This window comes from Neophocaena asiaeorientalis, unplaced genomic scaffold (genome assembly GCF_003031525.2).
Source record: "Neophocaena asiaeorientalis asiaeorientalis breed wild unplaced genomic scaffold, Neophocaena_asiaeorientalis_V1.1 scaffold59, whole genome shotgun sequence".
Lineage (NCBI taxonomy): Eukaryota > Metazoa > Chordata > Mammalia > Artiodactyla > Phocoenidae > Neophocaena > Neophocaena asiaeorientalis.
In genome coordinates, this window is record NW_020174268.1 from 3,285,487 (window position 1) to 3,307,770 (window position 22,284).

General features: G+C 48.9%; 1 protein-coding gene across 1 annotated transcript in view; it reads right to left on the bottom strand.

The window, feature by feature from the left end:
* ERICH6B (glutamate rich 6B) overlaps positions 1-21,531 on the bottom strand; it is a 42,237-nt gene extending 20,706 nt beyond the window's left edge. The window contains exons 1-2 of the mRNA XM_024755631.1: positions 21,219-21,531; positions 6,495-6,550 (exon numbers count right to left, since the gene is read on the bottom strand). Coding sequence (XP_024611399.1) covers positions 6,495-6,550; positions 21,219-21,531 — 369 coding nt within the window. The remainder of the gene's footprint in view (positions 1-6,494; positions 6,551-21,218) is intronic.
* Between the last annotated feature and the right edge of the window lie 753 nt (positions 21,532-22,284).

The following is a 22,284-nucleotide window of genomic DNA, read 5'->3' on the forward strand; positions in this document are numbered from 1 at the left end:
CAGGCGCGCTGAAGGTTTCCAAATAATTTGTGTCTAATTAAAACAATTCCTTTCAATTTCAACTCTTGCTGAAAAATCTTTCTAAAATTCCTGAGCTTACTTTCCTGTCTTAGTAAATCCAGTGCGGTGAATCAAAGTTCAAGTAATCATTTTTCCTCCCTTTGACATGGTATTTCAATATTTGAAAAGCAGTTCTTATTAATATAATGTGTATAGGAGCATGTCTGGAAAGTAAGGAATTTAGGCCTAAATAGGAACTGAGACCAGAGAATTTTTCCAATTAAAATAAAAGCAAAAACTGTATAAATGCCTAGGGGTTCCCCCCCCCTTTTCTTTTGTAAGTTTAGAAAAATGTATCTGCTTAATCTTGAGTTCCAGGGACACAAGATTTCACTCTTGTGTTTGTAGTGAATACCTACAGTCCTGAGAAAGTATGTTAGTTGTAGGGGAAAGGATGTATAACCTGAATCAACATGCGTTGGAAGTCTTAGAGGTAAGTTGGCACAGGAAATTAGAGCTACAAGCCTGTACAGGCAGGCAAAAAATTGTGCAGTAGGGCTTCCCGGGTGGTGCAGTGGTTGAGAGTCCGCCTGCCGATGCAGGGGACACGGGTTCGTGCCCTGGTCCAGGAAGATCCCACATGCCGCGGAGCGACTGGGCCCGTGAGCCATGGCCGCTGAGTCTGCGCGTCCGGAGCCTGTGCTCCGCAACGGGAGAGGCCACAACAGTGAGAGGCCTGCGTACTGCAAAAAAAAAAAAAAAAAAATTGTGCAGTAAAGACAATGCAACATGCTGTAGATGTAGGCTTATTCAAACAATTGGGACTTCCCATGGTGTCTCTGGTTATTGGATACAGCTGGGAAAGGACAGCCATTAAACTTCTGGGGCTGGTTCTGTGCCCCCCTGAAGAGTGTGGGAGTAGGACTCCGAGTTGGGGGAGATGCTCCACTGCTCTTTGTTGTGGTGTTTGCACTGCAGACGCTGTTGTCCAAAGTTTCTGTCCTGCTGGGCTGCCCCAGGCCTGGTCCTTTAGTTGGAGACAGCAGGCTTTTCTTGGGGCTTTTGTTTGTGCTTGTTGGGGTTTCTGGTCGCTGTCTTTTCCAGCACCCAGTCAGGGGTAAATGAAGCAAAAAGAAAACTCGGGAAACTCACCGCCATGTCGTTCCTTGGGCCCCAAGGTCCCTAGCCAGTCTGCCTTCTTCTCTCCGTCTTTTAGAAGCTTCTTGTGTTTGTTTTTATATATAATGTATAGGGTTTTAAGCTGTACTTAGTGGGAAAATTACATTTAGTCCACCTTTCCAGAATCCAACTTCATTTTTTTTTTTTGGCTGTGTTGGGTCTTCGCTGCTGCGTGTGGGCTTTCTCTAGTTGCAGTGCGCGGGCTTCTCATTGTGGTGGTTTCTCTTGTTGCGGAGCACGGGCTCTAGGCACGCGGGCTCAGTAGTTGTGGCTTGTGGGCTCAGTAGTTGTGGCTCACGGGCTTAATTGCTCCACGGCACGTGGGATCTTCCGGAACCAGGGCTCGAATCTGTGTCCCTTGCATGGGCAGGCGGATTCTTAACCACTGCGCCACCAGGGAAGTCCCAACTTTATTTTTACATAGGGTTTCTGCAAAGGACGATTTGCCTTGATATCTAGGTATCTAGGTAGCCTACATGATTTGTTTTTAGCTGCCTTCAAAATCAATCTTGAGGGTTTTTTATTCATATTACTGAAAGCAGGACCTTGTGGTGCCATACTTGGCTTTCTTCTGACCCTCTTTGGTTTAATGTGTGTCATTTACACTTAGGCCTGTTCTAAGAAAAGCTCACTTCTGCTGTGCTAACAGTGTAGTGAAGCTGTGAATCCCAGGGCTCAAAAGGCAGTGTCCGGCTGGCCCTGGGCCACTCTGCTCTGACATTCAGAGCCAGGTGTTCTCCAGTTTTTATCCAACTTACATTGGCTTTGAAGTCTTCGGCTTCCAGTGTGCCAGTGGGATCACTTAACGTACGATCGCAAAAGCTCTCTTTAGAGACAGACTCCTCGGCTTTCAATTTTGGAAGGCACAGCAAAAGGAGAGGCATTTGGAAAAGGAACCAAAACAAGAAACAAACAAAAACAAAAAGAGAAATAGATTTATGGCATTTACACTTGCGCTTTTGAATAAAAATGCATATGTCATCAATAAGACTTTAAATAAATTCATCAAATCACTTAAAATTTGACTTGGGGATATTAATAAAATCGGAATAAAAAGGTCAGTTTCAGTGGCAGACTTAAAGTGAGTGTGTGTTTCTGGTGGCCAGTGAAGATTCATCTGACAAAGTGACATTTGAGTGAGTCCTGCATGAAGCAAGGGAGAGAGCAGGCAGATGGCTGGGGAAGAGCATCCCTGCCAGGAGCAAAGGAGGTGCAAAGGCCCTGAGGCGAGAGAGAGTGGGAGCATGTTGACATATCTGACAAACTGCAAGAGGCACAATATGCCCGGAGAGGAGGGAGAGGGGAAGGGGCAGGGCCAGCTCACCGAGGACCTTGTAGGCCACGGGAAGGAATTTAGATTTTATTCCGAGACAGATCTATCCTGAGTGTGATTTTTCTCTTGGAAATCCTGAGAAATATCCCTAGCGCCCGTCAGTTTTGTCAAAAATTGCCCATTTCCAGAATTGCACATGGTTCGTAATTGCTAATCAAAGCCTAAGAGATGAATCGCCAAGCCAGTGAGCTAAAAAAAAAAAAAAAAAAAAATCTCTCGGAGAGAGCAGATGCCTTTGTTCTCAAGGTCAGCCACAGCCTGGTGACCCTGGGCCAGGAGAGGGCTGGAAACCTCCAGTGTCGACGGGGTGCAGACGGAATGGAGGAGTTGATAATTACAACTTGGGCCTGGAGTCCCTGCTCCCGGGAAGGTGTGGCTCCCGAGGCAGAGCTGGGGGGAAAGGGCTCCCACACAGTAATTGGGCCCCGGGGGAAATTACGGTGGCCTTTGTCTCAGCTTCAGGATGACACCAGCCCCTCCACGCTGGGCCATCCCGAGAGCCCTGAAAATCCACCGGGTTGGCACTGGGCCGACCGATTCTGTCTGATGTGTGTCCCTGTTGGGCCTCGGGGGGCAGAGAAGGGGTATTCTTTGTGATCTCCATACACGCACGTTATTTTTGCACTTCTTTCCAACTTTGGTTCAGTAATGAAAATGCTGACTCTTTTGGGCCCCTGGGGGGATGGAGAACTCCACTCAGCTGCATCTGCCTGTACTGACACCAGGCCCAGGGGCCTCTCTGCCTGCAGACCTCCTACCCCAGCCTTGGCTTGTTCCTGGTGTAAACCTGCCTCCTTTCGGTGGCCCCTGTGTGGTGGGAGTCCCCCCACAGTTCCTTCCCGCCAGTTCCACCCGCCAGGCACTCATCACCCCGCTGGGGTGCTCACAACTGGCAAAGGCACCAGGCCCTTTCCGTTCATTCCAAAACACTGTGTGTCACTAGGCTGTCTGCCAGGGATGCGGCCTAGAGGTTTTAAAACTTCTTGTTGGGATAACCCCACAAGAATCCTTGGGAATTCAGGCAAGAACCTCAGGAAGCTCCGTTTGGTTGTCACTGGAGAGAAATGGAGGAACTGGTAGAACAGGGGTCTGGGGAGACCGGGTGGCAGAGCCTCCCTGTAAGGGTCTCTGAGGATGTGCCGGCCCAACATGGAGGAGTCCAGTTCTGGTCCTAATAGCTTAGCAAATCCCCATGGTTTGTGAGTGCTGTATTTTAGTAAGCTTTATTGAATAATAGATAGTTAATGCGAGGGAAAAAAAGAAGTAGATGTTTGTCAAAGGAAGAAGGGGAGTTGGCAGGAGTGAATGAACACAGAGCAGCAGTGTTCAGAGGCATTCGGTCCCACATAATCATTAACCTTAACATCAACAGGCACTGTCTGCGTGTCAGGAGGCGCCCAGTAAATCCGCAGGAACACAGCCGCAACTGGGGCAGAATGAGCAGGGAGAGCTTTTTTCCTAATTAACTTTCCCTTTGGGGATTTCTGTCAACCTCTACCTTTGTTCTAGTGAGATCATTATTTTCCCCTGAAGTTGCTTTATGGGGGGACTCAGGGAGGGGGCAGGTGTCAGGCCAGGTTCCTAAGTGGCGGCCCTGTTACCCAGGACCCAGGCCCCTCCCAGCTTGTCACTCAGTCCCCTCGCACCCAGGCCCCGTCATCTGTGTAATGGGGACCATAAGGCTTTTCTTCAGGGTGGCTGAGGGGACCGGCGCTAATGCAGTGAACGCCGGGCACACAGCATTCCCTGAAGAGGAGTGTGCCTGTCCCGGACTGATGAAGAACACATCTAAATTCTCCCCGATCCGATCAGTGGCTCTCCTGTAACGATTTTTTCTTGCCAGAAGCATACTTCCTGAATTGGGGTAGATGTCTGCGTCCGGTGTATTTGCCCTGCAGGGCAGATCCCCACGTTATAAATGAGGAAAGGGAGGGGACAAGCAGTAGACGACTAGCCCTGGGTGGGCTCTGAGAAAGGAGCACACAGGTGAAACTCGGTCCTGTTTTCACCTCCTCCACCCTGCACGTACTGAATCCCTTGTTGTCCTTAAATCAAGGATAAACGATGGGCAGGTCTGGCAGCTGCTGTGGGCACAAATCTGTAATCTGTTCTGAAGCCACTCAGTGTGCTTCATGGATCAGCGGCCCGAGCTGCTGCCAGGAGCTTCTGAGAAATGCAGAGTCTTAGAGCCACGCAATCAGAATCTGCATTTTAACAAGATGCCCGGGTGATCGCTCTGCACATTAAAGTCCGAGCAGCAGTGCTCTACCCCGACCGCCCCCCACCCCGGAAATGAAATAAGATGAAGAAAATTTTAGAGTCTAGAGTTGGGAGGAGTTTGATAAGCCACCTGTGTAGGTAACCCTCATCCTCCCCTCTTCCCCCGCCCCCATGCTGACAGACAGCAAGCACATCATCATCCCTACGTTGTTTCTGATAGGATGGGTCTGGTTAATCGCAGGGCTTTTGTGGAGTGACGTGTGCAGGTTGGGATTCTGCCGCCAAAAGGCTTCTCCCCTGTCCTTCCCCTTCATAGAATTCAACTATCCCCTCCTTAATAAAAATTTAATCAGGCTTTAAGGGTACCATCTGAGGGGCTCTAATTCATTCCCTATCAAGCTACCATCGAATGAGTCTGTCTGGAGGGGCCCATGCATCCCAGTCAAGCCCTGCTGACCAGACTTCAGGGAACCTAGCAACTGACCGACTGGACCCTCTTTAAATGTGGGGGTCCCTATACAGGGCTTGAGTAGAGAGATGGACCTCTGGGCCGTTCCCAAGTCATTCTGTCTCGCTCCCGAGACCCTCTCTCTGTTTCTTGTTCTAGCGCCCTTCTTCAGTGAAGGACAGAGAAACATATCCAGGTTCAGGGACTGTGTGCCCAGCATGTCCCTCGGTCCTCTCTAGGACTCAGCACCGGCTGGACCAGCAAGGCACCCACCTGCCCGGGGCGCTATCCCTGGCCCCGGCTGCTCTGCGGGGAGCAGGGATCTTTGGATAGGTTATGTGGGACTCTCACCATTTCCTGCCTTCTGCGGTTCTTCAGTGGGAACAAAGACTGAAAACAAATAGGAAAAATGATGAATAGGATGTGGTTCGGTGAACTGTTAACCCTTAAATGTCTGGGAGACCAGGGTGGAGACTGCGTATTGTAGGGTAAGGGGCTCCCATGACGGTCAGCGGTTGGAGGCCTGTAGCTTATGCTCAGCACACATTGATTCCCCTCCGTCTGTTCATAGTTCATCTTTCCCGCTAGATTTTAAGTTCTGAGAGGGTAGGATGGCTTTGTCCGTATAAAGATGGACAAACTACTGCCCAGTACACAGTAGGTATACAGTAAATATCAGTAGATGCACAGTAAATGTCACGGAATGAACTGAGTATGGATAATCCATTATCTCCCCTCCTAACTCCAGTGGTAGATATTATTTCCTCCCCTTTCAAAACTCAATTTTAATTCAAAATTAAAAGCATTTTACCCTTTGGCCAAGTTTCTTCCCTGAGCCTTGACCCCTGACACCACGTTCTAGAAATAATGCCTTGGCCACTGGCCTTAATGAAGGCTACCATAATCTACAATGGTCAGAAGAGGACTCTCTCTGGCTCAGGGTGTGCTAATTCTGTGCTTCTTCCCGTCTCAAAGATGGATTCGTACCTTCCGGGAGTCATTTAAAATCATCGTAGAACTATAAAATTAAAATGATACCTTGTGAATCAGACTTTAAGGGGGTTAGCATCGTTGTTGAGTCTTCCTCTGTTTGAAATTTTGATTTTAAAGGTACTGTTAAAAGACAGAAGAGGGTGGCCGTTAACAATTTCAACCTTACACTTTCCAGGGGGTTCATGTTGGACGCTTAGGGTCTGAGGTTCTTTCTTGGCACCCAAGGCTGATCCACAGAGGAGAAAACGGGCTGGAGGGCACTGCTGGCGTCTACTGGACGCTCCCTCTGCCAGCCTCCTCCTCTTAGCTTTGCTGACTTACTCTGGGGCTGCAGTGAACAGTGACTGGGAAATGTGGGCCCTCGGTGGCCTTCTTCTCTGGTCCCAGGACAGGGAGGATGGCTGGGATTGAGGGGAGACTTTAGGGATATTCCTCTTTCTGTAGGAGGAAGAGCTGTAGGAACCGTAGAGCCAAGTGGCTTCAAGGCCATGTAGACTCATAATGGCGTCTGCCTATCGCTGTAGGAAGTGGGCATCTCTGGTGCTCTGTTGTCAAGAGCTCCCGGAGAGGTGCGTAATGGGGGCTGGCGGGGAAGCATGGGGGCTGGCGAGTACAGATACACTGGGTTATGCTACGAGAGGCTACTGTGGTTGTTGAGAACTTTTGTGAAGTTCTTGGTTACCCATGTTTTATATTTTCTAGAATTTTGTGATCCCTGCTCCTTTTTGCTCCCTCACCCCTACCTGTCCTTCTCCCTACTCCCAAACACATGCGTGGGTGCCCACGCGCACACACGCACGCACACACGCACGCATGCACACTCCATTCCTAATGGCAAGGAAGCAGAGGCGAGCTGCCCCCTCCCCTCTCATGGGAGCGGCAGGATTTGAGCTCGGTCTGTGATGAGAAGCCTCCCTGGGCAGGATCAGTGCTGCCAGTGCATCAGCTGAGCCCGAGCCCTCCACAGCCAGGGAGCCCTCCATCTTCTAAGGACGCGCATCCTACCATAAATGGCTCCGACTGTTGGGAATCACGTCTATTTCTTAACTAATTTTCCTCAAGCTGGCCCTGTTCTAGCCCTTCCGTGCAGATGGAGAGGTCAGGTCTTGGTTTTGTGTGTCAGATCATCAGGTGTTTGAAGGCAGTTATCCTGTCTCAGAGTCACGTGTCTTCCAGACTTAACGCCCTCATTTGCTTCAGCAGTTCTTTGTACGGTGTGCTCTCCAGGTTGGCCTAACACCACCCTCTCCTTGAGCCCCGGCCAGTCTGCCTCTAACCCTCATAGAGTGTGGGATCCCCCAAAGTGAACAGCGGCCCCAGGGTTGCTTCTGCAGTGCAGGCTAGAGCAGGACCCGTCTCCCTCTACATAACCTTTTAATTGTTCTTGGTTATATTAACTATTCTGGCAGTCACACCAGTCATACCATTCACTTATTGAGCCTGTGGTTGAGTAAATCATCTACAACAGACAGGGCATTCCCCCCTTGTCCTTCTCCATCCTGTTTTTGTGGGCCTAAGAGCAGGGTCTAATCTAAATTACCATTCTGTTTTATCTAGCCAGTCCCCATCCAGTGTTTCTCCCTGTCAAGAACTTTTAGAATCTGATCACATTATTGGCATCACCCAACAGCTGCCACTCATGTACGGATATAAATATTCCTCCTACATCTGTATCTGAGTCTGTGGATACAGACTGGACAGAGCCCTGTGGCTCCTGACTGGAAATTGGGTTGACTCTGATCCTTAAACAGTATCTCTGGATGGTTATTCAATAGCGATCATGCCATTGTCTTGCACTAGCATCTACCTGGTATTTGTCTATGTCATCCATAGGAACATGAGGAAGGCTTTGAAAAAGAAATGTGTTTTGGAATTCGGGCCTCCGAATTCCACAGTTCCCTGATCTAATAACCTTGTCAAAAAGTGACCTAAAAGCCAGTATTACTTGATCTGTTCTTATTGATCCTATGCTGGTTCCTTGTGGTCATTTTGCTCTCAGTTATTTGCCCCAGATTGGTCACAGACTCATTTCCCCAGTTCTTCAAAAACCATAAACATGATTAAACTCTTCTCTCTCTGTAGATATTCTGGGGTAAACTATCTCGGTCAGGACACAGCAGTTACCATTCTTTTCTGATCTTCTCACCAATCTTTTGCTATTTTTTTTTTTTTTTGATGTTGGGGGTAGGAGTTTATTAATTAATTTATTTTTGCTGTGTTGTGTCTTCGTTTCTGTGCGAGGGCTTTCTCTAGTTGCGGCGAGTGGGGGCCACTCTTCATCATGGTGCGCGGGCCTCTCACTATCGCGGCCTCTCTTGTTGCGGAGCCCAGGCTCCAGACGTGCAGGCTCAGTACTTGTGGCTCACGGGCCCAGATGCTCCGCGGCATGTGGGATCCTCCCAGACCAGGGCTCGAACCCGTGTCCCCTGCATTAGCAGGCGGATTCTCAACCACTGCGCCACCAGGGAAGCCCTCCCGGTGTCTGCTATTTCTTGCCTAACTTTGCTGTACCCTTTTCAATCTGAAGATCATCTTCTTTCACAGAGAAGTCAGAATTCAATAGCGATGGAAGAACATGATTTTCTTTGAATCGTTCCTCAGCAGGCACTAAACAGTGGCTCTGTGTGCCTTGATCTACTTTTTGCCCGAATCATATTTGAAAAGGACCCCCCTTCTTTTGTTGCTGTCTGCAGTATTATCATTATTACTTTTGGGTAAGAATACGTTTACCCTGGGCTTCAGCTCTCCTGACACTTTTCTCAAAGTTCGAGACATTTTCCTACTTTTATCGTAGGTAACAATCATATCTTTTTTAACCTCTGCATGTGATCTTTCAAAATCCGAGTCCACTGAAAGGAGCTCTGTGCAAACACTACTTTGCACTTTTTTTTTTTTTTTTTTTTTTGCGGTATGCGGGCCTCTCACTGCTGTGGCCTTTCCCGTTGTGGGGCACAGGCTCTGGACGCGCAGGCTCAGCGGCCATGGCTCACGGGCCCAGCTGCTCCGCGGCATGTGGGATCCTCCCGGACCAGGTCACGAACCCGCGTCCCCTGCATCGGCAGGTGGACTCTCAACCACTGCGCCACCAGGGAAGTCCCACAGCTCCTTTCTAACCAAGACTGTCTCTTCATCATCTACCTTCTCATCACCATAGCTGATCTTGAGCCTGATGAGAATTCAGCAGCAGTTTCGCAAGTAGGTAACAAATATTTATAGGCGCTTAACTGTGTGCAGGACGCCAAGTCTTGAGGATTTCTACAAGCAGGGTTATAATGCTCTGTGTTAGAATTTCTGGTGTACTTTGTTCATGACCCTGCTCTGTGCCTGGCTGGGTGGACACCTGAGACCCTAAATAGTCTTTCTGGCCTTCCACCTGCTTCCTCCCACGAGCCACGAGACATTCTCGGTGCCTTTAGCCTTCCTTCCATGTCAGACCTGCCACTCTCTGTAGTAATAGGTTTCAGGGATTTATTTATCTGGGTGTTACACCTCCATATTTGGTTCAAAGTGCTGTTTGTAGAGTCCATGTAAAATGCTGTTTCTGGCGCACTGGAGTTGAATAGTCCCGTAATAAAAAATGCTTTAGAAATAGGAAACTAGCACCCATGAAATCTGTTCTACCCTAGAGGTTCTCTGGTTCTCCACCATTCCTGTGCCTGGAATCCTCTGGGATCTTGTTAAGGATGAGGCAGGGATGTTGATGAGAAAGCCTGGGAATCTGTTTCTTTACAGGCAGCGGGGGCTGGGGATGCACAGTCCTGGACCCAGAGGAGTAACACTGCTAACACTCTCACTTCCGCTCACTCCTGGGGGCCCTCAGTCAGCACTTTGAATTGCTTTTGCCTTGATTGACTGTGTTTCTCCAACAAGTGGATGGGTGGCTTCTGCCCTGGGCTAGAAGCAGATTCTCTTTTGCATCCACCGTGCTCGGGAACCCTTAGTGTTCTGTCCTCCACCTGCAAAAGGACTGGCTTTTCTTCGTGGCAGGGGCCCTCTGCCTCCTCTTACCTCGATTTTGAGCTCCTTCCTGGGGCTCCATGCTTCCTGGATTCCCCTTGCATTCGTGCCCCGGTTACCTCCTCTTTCAGCGGTTCACTCTTCCAGAGGAGTCTCTTAATGAGCCTCTTTGCCCCATTCCACTGTCCAGACACAATCAGTTACGTGTTGCCAGCAAATTCTGCCCAATTATTATGAACACTCTCCAAAAGATTGATTGTAAACCATAGGCAGAAGGGAAAAGAAAAACCTTCACGAATTCTAGGGAGTTGCTTACTTCTCCTTGTGTTCCAATCTCTGCTGTAGCCACCATCCCCTCATGTCTCTGCAGGAGCCTGGGGTATGACATTGACCCTGGCTTTAGTTGCTGCAACAGTGTCCACACCTTTGGTCCAGGCCACCAACATCACAGGATCTGATCAGTAGGTATTGCTGTGGGTGGCTAGACTTTCGCTAAACACTAAATACATGTCGGCTTTAAGGAACTCAGTCCTGGAAAAGACTTAGCTACGAAACATGCCCCTACAGACCAAATAGGCAGAGCGCTTAAAACCTAAATTAGATCCAGACGTGACTGGCTCTGTAAATGAAGCTTGGGGACCAAAAGGATCGTGAATGAACACGGCAAATGAAGCGGTGATTTCCGGAGGGTCTCTCTCTGGAGGTGGGCGCATAGTGGTATGAACAGGCTCTGGTGACTCCCTTTCCACACCCCAGGCTTCTCCTATCTCTTTCTCCTCTCCCACATCCTTTCAAGCTTAGCATTGGCACTTTTCAGGTGATTACCCAGTAAATGACTTCGAGAATCCTGCTTATGAATATTTAGATGAACGCTCAGATTTTTTCCAGCTGTCATACTTACTGACTCTGAAATGGTTCCTGTTTTCAGGGCTCTGTCGGAGCACACACACTAATAAAAATCCCACGTGAACCGATTTAGCCTGTAAAAGGCTCCTCGTCACGTGCTGGCAGCCGGCACCATGGAACTCCTGGCTTGTGTGGGCCTGCCTCTGCCGCACCATTCTCCCTCACAGAGTTTCTGACTCTTAATTTCATTTAACCACATTTGAGCTACAAAATTTAGCAGGCACGGATGGGGGCAGGGGAGTGAGGTGCTGGTAGGGAATCTAATTTACCGCTGCCACGACTACAGATGCGAAACGCATGTGTGAATCTGTGATGGATCAGTCTCACTAAGGCTGGGTTTAAATTATTGCTAATGGCGAGAAATGCCATTCAGTGTTGCACCCCCAGGGTCCTAGGGCGAGGAACCTTTGGGCTTCATTGGGCAGAGGATTAAGATCCTCAGTGCAGTCTTGCCCAGCTGTCTCTTGAGTGTCTCCTAGTTGTGGCCACAGAAGTTCCCCCTGTGGATGGTCTTGGCTCGTTCTGAATCAGGGCTGGCTTTGACTGCACGCTGAGATGGAGAGTCTGGGGTGGGTCCCAGTCCCTTCACCATGTGATTGTTCGGAGATGGCCTCTCTCCGCAGGGAATCAGCCTGTAATCTGGGAAGGAAATGGCCTGTGTCCCCGAGGGAAATAGGGCCTGTGTTCATGTAGAACAAGAACAAGAAAACTGGGCTTCCCTGGTGGCGCAGTGGTTGAGAGTCCGCCTGCCCGTGCAGGGGACGCGGGTTCGTGCCCCGGTCCGGGAAGAAGACGAGGGGAAGATCGCAGAGGTGTTTGTCTTAGCACTTTGCAGAGGCTCTTCCTCTGAGGGGCGTCTGGGATGAGGAAGGGGGTCCCAGGGTTAGGGCGGCACAGGAAGCATCATGCATCATCAGCCCGATGGCGACCACTCCAGCCTCCGTATTCCACATCCGCGGAACGCCCGCAAGGCCACATCTCCCCAAGCCCCCAGGAGCCCGGCCGCGAGGTGGATGCCGGCTGTGGGGTCCCTTACCCTGCTGGCTTTCACAGCTCCACTCCGTCTGCGTGCTCTTGTCCTGCAAGTCCAGGAACTCTCCGTCGTGCTTCACCAAGGATGTAGACGGCATCGTGTCACCGAGGAGAAGCCTGCTGCTGGCAGGTTCAGGGGGTGGGAGGAGGGACAGCAAAGAAGGTGGTCACCCGAGGGACGCCAGCAGCAGAGGGGAGCAAGGGGTCGGTCCACCTCCAGACAGGGGCCGGGTTAGGAACCCAGAGCTGTGGCCTGCGGAGAGGTTGTGGTGGCGGCGGTTGCTTCCCGGTCCCCGCGGACTTCGGCCTGTCGTTGGTGGTGGCTGTCACCGGTTGGAAGGGACCACCTTGTGGACCGTGGAAAATAGGCCTGTGTGCCATTCTGGGTGCCAAGCGTAGCTTCACTTAGAGTGACAGGCTCTGGGGGTGCCTTCAAAGGCCAATCAACGGGCCAGACCTCCGTGCCGGACAGTCTAACCTTCCAGAACATTCTGTGTCCCTGCTGGCTCACCACCCTGCTCATTCCAGTCGTCCTTCTTGCCTCAGAGCTACCTCAGGCAGAGCGGAAAAAATCAGCAGCCGCTTCAAACCAAGCACCGACGTCTGTCCCCGCTAGTCTGCCCACTGCACACACCACCATCTTTGAGAAAGGTTTCCGCGGGGCCTGATGACAGGGCGCTGGGTGTGAGGCGCAGGCCCTGCTACCCGGGAGCTCAGGATCAAAAGGGGTGACCCAGCACCCCGACCTACATCGTGTCCTTCCTCAGGAATCTCTGCCTTTTAACTGGGACAAGAACCTGTGATTCAGAGGGATGAGAGGGGCTTTTGGCCCTGAAGCCATCTCGTGGAAACTGGCCCAACTGGCAGAGACAGGCCTGAGGGGAGATGCCCGGCCTGTCAGGGGGCAGAGACTGTGGCGGCAGAAAGAACGTAGACTTTGGTGTCAGGCGGTCCGAGCTGAAGTGTTGGCGTTTGCGCTAGAGTGGAGTAACCTTGGGTGAGCCACCTAACTTCTCTGTGCCTCGGTTTCCGCACCTTTTCGGTAATTGTACCCCCTCCCCCAGGTCCGCACAGGTGAGGACAAAACGAGAGTGGGCAGTGTTGGCTGTCATTGTTCGTAGAGGGAAAATGAGAAGTTCAGTGGCCCTTCATGAGACGGGCCTGTTCCCTGTCGGGTTCCCTGATGCAGGGATCAGGGGTGGGGGGCAGAGGGGCCGCAGTCTGAGGCTGGGGGCGAAGAGTTGAGGAAGAGAAGAGGAGGTAGCTTGCTCTAGCCAGAAAGCTGTTCTCCCTTCAGCATTGCTGGGAGTGCCAGGCAGATCTGTGCCAGTTCTAGGGGACCCGGGGGAGGGTCCGTGCCAGCCTGTGGGCCGGGGCAGAGCAGCTGTGTTCTCAGGATGCACCACTAGCAAGGGGCCCCGGGGGCAAGTGGCAAGATGCTCTGGTCTTAGGTCAGGTGACCACAGGGCTCAAGAACCAGTGGAGAAAGGTGAGCTTTTTAGGCAAGTGTCAATCCTTGCCCTGCTCCAGGCCTCAAGGCCACATCAGGAGACCCCCCGGGGCTCAGTTTCCTTATCCTTCTGCTGGGATAATGCCTGTCCTACCTCACTCACCAGGTGCCCACGGGGACCCAAGGAGATAATGCAGGTCCCCATGGATGGACTTTGACAAATCAAAGCTGTCGACAAACACAGGGATTATACTTAAGGTCATGGAGGGCCGCTCTGGTCATTTCCATGCTCATGTACACTTGCCCAGCACTCTCCTTGCCACGCCTGCCCCAGGCTGGGACGTTGCAGGGCTTCTGGGGTGCCTGCCAGAGCTCTGCTGTGGCCTCAGCACCCGGAAAGCAGGACTGGGGCTCCAGCCTGCGTGGCCAAACACCACCTCCCTGCCCCATCGGCAATGCGGAGATGTTGCAAGCAGGAGCCCCTGTCCCGAGATCCCAGGCCTGCTCCTGCAGCCGCTTCAGAGCGGGGAAGGGGCCTGGCATGCGCCTGGGGACCTCGGGGACGCATGTGGAAGAGGGGGCCTTCCCGTTTACAAGGGACCCATGAAACACCTGACCTGAATCTGCTCCCTTCTCATCCCCCCTGCCTTAGCAAAGAAACACGAGTGGGACCCTTCTTGCCCAAAGGGGTTTGTAGAGGGTTTGGTCTCTCAGCACCCTTGTGTGAGGAAAATCCAGGGCCTCTCTGAGCACCCCCAGGCCCAGACCTGGACTCGGGGGAGGCGAGCCGAATTGCTCAGGGACAGACCCAGGTCAGGCCCCAGGCTCCCCGCAGGGCCCCGGGAAAGAACAGGAAACAAACTCAGCTGCGATACGAATAAAAGATTGGACAGGTGCTTGTGTTTGGAATAAAGCTGACCAGGAATCAAGCTCCTTGTTCAGCATGTGCTAAATTTTCCACGTGGTGGCTCGTGGGAGCAGAATGAAGGATAACAGCGATCCACAGCCCTCACCGCACGTGCCCCGTGTGCTAACCTCTGCTCCACGTGCGCCCTGTCAGTTAGTACCTTTAATCCTCACCACAGCCCCGGGAGTCGGAACCTCTTCCTGTCCCCATTTTACAGGTGGGAAAACTGAGGCAGAAGATTAGGTGGCTGCCCTGTGGCACACAGCTGACTGGGTGGAGCAGCTGCGATTCACACCCAGGCAGGTGTGGGTCCCTGGCTCCAGGGTCCCTGTTCTCCATCACAGCCTTCCAGAGGGTCACTTCACCATCAGGCCCCTTCAGTACCACGTTGCTTGCTTCTCTGTGAGTGTCAGTAGCTGAGGTGCAGGGGCCTCGGGAAAGCACTCCCTCTTAGGGGTTGCCTTAGTAGGGCTGGACCTGGCAGATACACGGTGCTGAGCCTCTGGAAGCGTGAAGCGTGGAACGGAGGGGCCGGTAGAGGGCGGGAGTGGGGAGCTGGCCTCACCAGGTGGAGGGGAGCCCCGTGCAGAGTACTGTACCCTCAGATCGTAGCCTGTGTCTTTCCTGCGCAGAAGAGCTGGGGTTTCGTTCCTGCTTCTCAGCGAAACCCAGCTGGCCTTGGGCTTTCTTTGTAGCTAGTGTCAACCCACTTCACCGGTGGAGGCCAATGACTGCCTTCCCCCAGTCATCCTTTGGGGCAGATGTAGGGGACGAGGACTGTGAATCAGAGGTCTTGTGCCCCCTGCCCCACATGGGTTTCCACAGAGCTGAGCACACAGAGGCTTCTGTCCACAGCTGTGTCAGTGACCGTCTAGCGTGGGCTGAGTCCCGTGGTGGGAGTTTCATGAACACTCACTGCGCGATTACTTAGAGCTTGGAATATGCCTGAGCAAAAGGAAGACGGCAACTGCCTTGTGGGTGTTCACTTGTCTCTTCACTGCGACCACTGCCCGGGGCCCTTGGCCATTTCTCCCCAGCTCAGCCTTCCCTCCAGACTCAGCTGTCCCCTGCCCTTTCCTCTCCGTAGTTCTGGGCGCCCAGGACCCTGATCCTGGGACTCGTCCCTCAGCTTGTGAGTGGCTGAACAGCAGAGGGGAGCTGTATCGGGAGGTCCTTTGTGTGTGACTTCTAGGAGACCCCCGCCTGAACTGCGCCTTCCTCGGGGGTCCTGCTCCCTGCGGCCCACCCCACTCTCACCCCCACTTTCCACCTTTGGGACTGCAAAGGCTCCTGAAGCATCATCCCTAAGCATGAACTTCCACCTGACTTATCAGAAAAAAAAAAATCAAAAACTTTTACCTTGCTTTAAGACTAGGCAGGGTTTGCGATGAACGAGCCTTGAATTCTGTTGGAAAAAAGAACAGAAAGACAATGTTGAAAAAAAAAAAAGACTCTTTCTATTAAAAAATCTGTTGTTAAGTATGTGATGCTGGGATTGGGGTAGAGAGGCCCTGATTTACAGAATTTTTCTATTTTTGCTTTTCGTTAGCATTGTCTCTCTTAATGGTTTCCTTTAGAAATTATGAGGTTGGAATTTGATAAAATTAGAGAGAACTCGAGAAGGTAATTTTCGTGAAATCATGGATTTGGGACATTTAGGTTTGCTTTGTTAATCTTTTGAGTTATTACAGAGGCCTCCCTCTGTCACAGGATGAAGGACATCTATCTATACAGGAGAGGTGGCTGAGGTTCAGAGGATATAAATGTTTTAAAAATTATTTTTCCTGTGTTTGTTGGCAATCTGTATGTCTTCTTTGGAGAAATGTCTATTTAGGTCTTCTGCCCGTTTTTGGATTGGGTTGTTTGTTTTTTTGATATTGAGCTGCATGAGTTGCTTGTAAAGACTCTATTTGTGTCATTTAATCACCTGACCGTTGGCTTTGAATGATATGACATCAAGAATTTCAGGTACAATTGGGATAAAATAGAGTATAGATTCTAGAGAATGGCACAGTGGAAGTAGTAAAGAGATGATGGTCAGAAAATTTGAACTTGAATCTTGAATGTTCAACACTTATCCATAGTTTACCCATGAGACAGACTATTATCGAGGAATATCACTTGGCTATTAAAATGACGTCTACAAAAATTAAGCAATACGGGCAAATATGGAAGTCACAATACTAAGTTACAAAAGTAAAATACAGACTTCTTTTATATACAGCATATTTAAAGTGGTAAAAACAGGACAAAACAAGGACCACAACCACCAAACACACAAAAAATGAGGGCGGGAGGAGCAGAGTAAAAATGATAAAATGTGAATCAGCTTTACTTATATTTGGATGTTGGTAGGTTGGGCGTTATTTTTCTACTTTTCAAATTTTCCACTAAAAAAATGAACAAAAGTAGATTTTGCTTCTTTTTATGTTACTCTTCTCAAATTAAAACATGCATGTAATTTATTAAAAAGCAGAAACAAAGGGTGAAAGGAGGGAAGAAAGGAGAAAAGAAAGAGAAGTGACTAGAAGAGAAAGAAGAGAAGGCTTGGGAGGCTGTCTTGGCCCCTCTAATTATTTTCCATGACCTTGGAGAAGTCACATACCCTCTCTCAAACTCCAGGATCCGCATCTGTGAAGGGGGCAGGGGGTAAAGAGTGGCTGGAAAATTGAAGGAAACAGATTGCGAAATACACACTGTACACCCTATGCCACTGGACTGTGCTCCCCACCTTCAGGGCAAGACACACACAGAAAGTGATACTGTTTGTACAGGAGCAGAGTGGAGCCTGGGGCGACTGGTCTTGGGGCTCAGCATCTCCCCCCAGTAGTGGCCGACTCATGGCACCCTGATGGGGAAGCTCTGCCACTATCTGTGAACTTCCTGCTGGACAGGTTGTCTGGCTCTCCCATCTCTGCCTTATCGGTGTATCTCAAACCTTTCTTATTAAATACACAGAATTGCTAGGTTCCCCCTTTGGAAATGGTCCTCGGGGCACCACCTCTCAACTGGAAATGGCGACCAAATTATAGCATTTCGGCCAAATAGCATTCAGAGCCACCAAAGAGGAGCTAGCAAGGGGAAAGAAAATCAAATCCAGCCGAGTATATGCATCAAAATACCATTAGGTAAGAACATTACGAATCAAAATGAATATACTGTGACACCTCTACGGCCTTATTTGCCACAGAGCAGAATTCATCTTTAGGAAGGTCTTGGGTTCAAAATAAACAAAAGAGGCCTCATTGTGGGGTGGTTTCCTGTTCTGTGACAGCATGACAGAAATGTAGATCGTACTTCTTCCTTCCTGCACCTTGTGAGATCAGAAAAACATTTTTACACCTGACAGTTGTATGGGGTGGGAGAGCTTTCACAGCATTTCCAGAATGTTCTTTCATTTAATTGCCACAATCACAAGGAATTTTTTCACGTGGGGAAAGGGAGACTTGGAGCAGGTAGTTGACATGCCCAAGGTCAAAGGCCCACCCTTGTGCTGGGTCTTCTGACTCTGACACCACAGGGTTTACACCCATGTTTCACAGAGATGATCTGGAACCTCCCAGTTCCAATCCACCCTTGTGCTGGGTCTTCTGACTCTGACATCACAGGGTTTACACCCATGTTTCACAGAGGTGATCTGGAACCTCCCAGTTCCAATCGGGGGAGATCAGTCACATGTGGTATTGATTATTCAGTGACAGTCGATGCTGCATTTACATTCAAGTTGCTCATCTAATTTTATTGGGTTTTCTCACAAATCATGGAGAAGATCATCCCTTCTTTTAAAGAAGAGAGGGGGTGAGGGTTGTTAGTCTGACGTACCCTGATTGGTCCAGGGCAATGGGAGACTCTGACGTTGCTGCAGAGTAGCTGGGTGGGGGCCCTAGATTCCTCCCACACCCTAGTTCATTGCATCTTCTCTTGTGTTTTTGTTCTGTCCATTTCACAAAAGAGGAAAATGTGGCCAGGGGATGTAATTTACCCTTCACAAGTCAATGGTAAGGAAATAATAAAATCTAATATTATAATAATAATAACAATAATAGCTAACACCTACATAGTCTTAAAATGCTATATGCCTGGCATAGCTCAAAATGCTTTACGTAATTAAACCCCTTTCATCCTCACAAACATCCTATAAGGTAGGCCTACTGTTATTCCTAATTTACAGCTAAGAAAACTAAGACACAGAGAGGTTAAGTGACTTGCCCAAGCTCATGCAACTAATAAGTGGGAGAGAGCTGGTGTTCAAACCTATGCAGTCAAGGTCTTGAGAGAGGAAGAAAAAAAAGTGTTCTCTGTGACAGGTTCATGTCTGCCACCAAATAGGCAAGTAAATAGCGTGCATGCTCCTTTCTCCTCTCCTGCCCCTGTGACAGACATCACTGGTGGATCGTGGCACACTTTCCTGCTGAGCCCAAACGAGGTGTCAAAATCCTTCTCATTGCAGTGCTTCACCACTAACCTCTAATAATTAATCCGTCAGCATGTGAGATGGAAGCCCATTTGTCATTTTATAGGCGCCGATTAATTCATAATGCTGTTTTAAAAAATAAGTATGGGTGATTGGGATTGACATATACACACTACTATATATAAAATAGATAATTAATAAGGACCTACTGTATAGCACAGGGAACTCTCACTCAATACTCTGTAATGGCCTATATGGGGAAAGAATCTAAAAAAGAGTGGACATATGTGTATGTATGACTGATTCACTTTGTGGTACACCTGAAACTAACACAACGTCGTAAATCAACTTTACTCCAATAAAAATTAAAAAAAAAAACAACAAAAAACAAAACCAAGAAAAAAGGTGTGTGTGTGTGTGTGTGTGTGTGTGTGTGTGTGTGTCTATATATATGCCTGGCTTTGTGAAATGAATGAAACTGAATTTGATTCAGTTTGCATTTACTGAGGATCTGAGTCAGGAAAGCGCTCTTGTTAGGCTCTGAGGTTCAAAACAAGAGATAAACAAAGTTACATCATAAAGGTATTGGGGAGAAATTATACATAAAGAAATTGTGATGTAAATTCTTTTGAAGATTTAAGATCCTCTTGTAAACCCCTTCTTAACTTAATCTGTTGTGTACAGTCTGGCTTGGCACCCTGGGTTTTCGTAGACTAAGACACGCTTCCATGTGCCTTCAAAGGCGTTTTAGTATTCCCCTACAGGTTTTTCAGTGCCTCTCCAATTTTTGCTAGCAGGGCATTTATTTTCAAAGCTTTTGCTTTTATAAACAGTTCCATTCACTTGACAGCACTGTATTTGCCCTATTCTAGTGGGTAATATATTTACAAAGGTCCGACACATAGCAGGGACATGTTAAGAATGCTTGATTCATACTGTGCAGAAGAAATGGCTTGAATGCTAGTTTTCAGTGTTAGAATCACACTTGGTCCTTGAACAGCAGGGTTATTAGGATTCTGAAAGGGAGCTCAGTGGTAGAGGCGCACAGAAAAGAGAATTTCCCAGCAACAGAGGAATGAGCTCTCCAACGTACTAACTTCTGTGAGGGCAGTAGGAATGTAGGATGATACATCTGATTTGATGCAGAGGAGGTAAAGGCACAACACCTGTGTGGCTGCCGAATCCACCCAGCTTTCAGGATGTAGGCAGTGTGCAATCAGACTGGGATTTAAAAATTCAAGCTCCCTGAGATGCTTGCGGTTGGTAACAGGACGGGATCCAGAAAAAATAGTTTAGTTCTGTTTCTAGGTCAACATTAAGACGATGCAGATGACCTGGATTTTTAACTTTCCGTTCCCGGTTGGATATGTCCATTCAGTCATAACGTCGAGGGAAGACACTGTGTGGGCCTGTGAATAAATGCATATCAGCCACTTGGAGTGACAGCACAAGGAGACCACTGCCAAATAATAAAACCCAGCTTAAGGAAAAGTTGCCAGTTGCAGAAACAGTATTGGAAAAATGTCAGCTCTAGGATGAGAGAAATCACTGCAAAGTTAAATACCCTCCAGCAGGGTAAGATGATGCCTTCCAGGGGCTGAACGGGCACCCTGGGAAGCATACTAGTCTCTGCTGACTTAGTAACAGATTGTGGAAATGTATTCTAGGAAATAATTAGAGCCCATTAATAAAATTTAGCTCTAAGGGTGTTTATCAAAGTGCTGTTTTAAAGAGTAACCAAAAAATCAGAAGCAATAAATGATCAGTAATAGGAAATCAATTAAAATGTTACGGTTTGAAAATATACAATGTGATGCAGCCATTAAAATGACTTGTAGAAAATTGAAAGCATGAAATGATATTCCTATAAGTATGTAATATTTATATGTAATTATAATACAGAAATATAGAAATAAATATACCTTAAAGGGCAGGTTGCAAGCACTATATAGTGTCTGGGGAGGACATAACCAAAGTGTAAAAGCGATTATCATCTCTGAATGGGAGTGATCTTTGCTTTCTTCTTTTTATGAATATACGGTTTCTCAAACATCTACCATGCACATGTATTACTTGTGCAACAAGGAAAAAGAAAAGATACAAGTTAGGGGGTGTTTTCTGTTTGTCTTATTTTGTTTTTTATGAATAGGCGCTTCCCGTTCATCAGGTCTCCTTGTCTGCTCCGTAGGCTCAGTGCTTGGGGGGCGCAGCTCTTGAAGTTGTGAGTAGAACTTGGTCAGAAATGATTCACGAGCATGCCAGCGCAGTGTGTAGGGTCGATCATTTGCGCTTTGGCTGTATCTCAAGCCTGTTCTTTTTTCCCCGACATTGTGATGAACTAGAACTACCATCTATGGGATGTTCGCCCCAGATACTCACCCTCTTCCAGAAACTTTTCATACAGAAACATTTTTCCTTCCAGCAGCTCTTTCTTCTGTAGATACTTTTCCTCCTTCAGATACTCCTTTTCATCCAGATACTCCTTTCCTTTCAGATAATTTTCCTCCTCCTCCAGGTACTGGTCTTCCTCCGGGCTCTCTAACTCTTGAAGAAATAAAACTTCTTCCACTGAACTCTCCTCATCTCCTTCAGTACCTTCTTCCTGTGAAGACAAGGTCTGCGTGGAGTGGTGGAAACTTGTGGAAGGGTGAGGAGGTGATGCTCCCGATGGCTGGAGATTTCTAGCAGACATGCTGGGAGGCATTTAGCAGAGGAAAGCCTTCTGCAGCAGGCGGAGTCACTACTTCGTCATCCTGGTAACCGAGAAAGGAATAAGACCCCATTAGTCAGGAATTACCTACTGCATGTCGTTCACTCATTGCATTCCGTGGTCTTGGGATGGCCCTTTGAGTACGCATATCAGTACATGGTGGCCTGTGAAAAGGCACAAAAAGAGAAGGCAGAGGTTTTACACCTCCAGGAGCTGGTTGGAGAGACCACATCTGAAGGCAGCGCCTTTGAAATGACCGCACAACATGAAGTCAGTGAGGAGAGCTGGAAAGTGAAGGAGCCATTGGTGTTTAGTGGTGCAGTCATTAGAGAAGACTTTGACTTACTCATCAAGAACTATTTATTGCTACAGTGATCAGGACATAGACTGTCTTCCAGGAGCTTCAAACTGGGGAGAGAAACAGACATTCAAACAGATTTCTGTACACAGAGTGGCAAGCACAATGCAAGAGGTCCAGGCAGGGTGGTACAGACACAGCTTGTGGGGCCTTGGTCAGTGAAGGTCCCTGTGGTTGGACGTCTGCCAGGCACGTGCTCCTGGCCACGCCCCCTGCTGGAAGCACCACCCACCCCCTCGGCAAAGTGTTAGTTCACTTAGCAAACACCTATTTTTACTCCCCAGATTTAGCACAGCTGTGAGCACCTACCTCCCCCCGGGGCGTCTTCCATGTTCCACCCTATGCTCCATCTGTACCTTCTATATTTTCATTAAAGT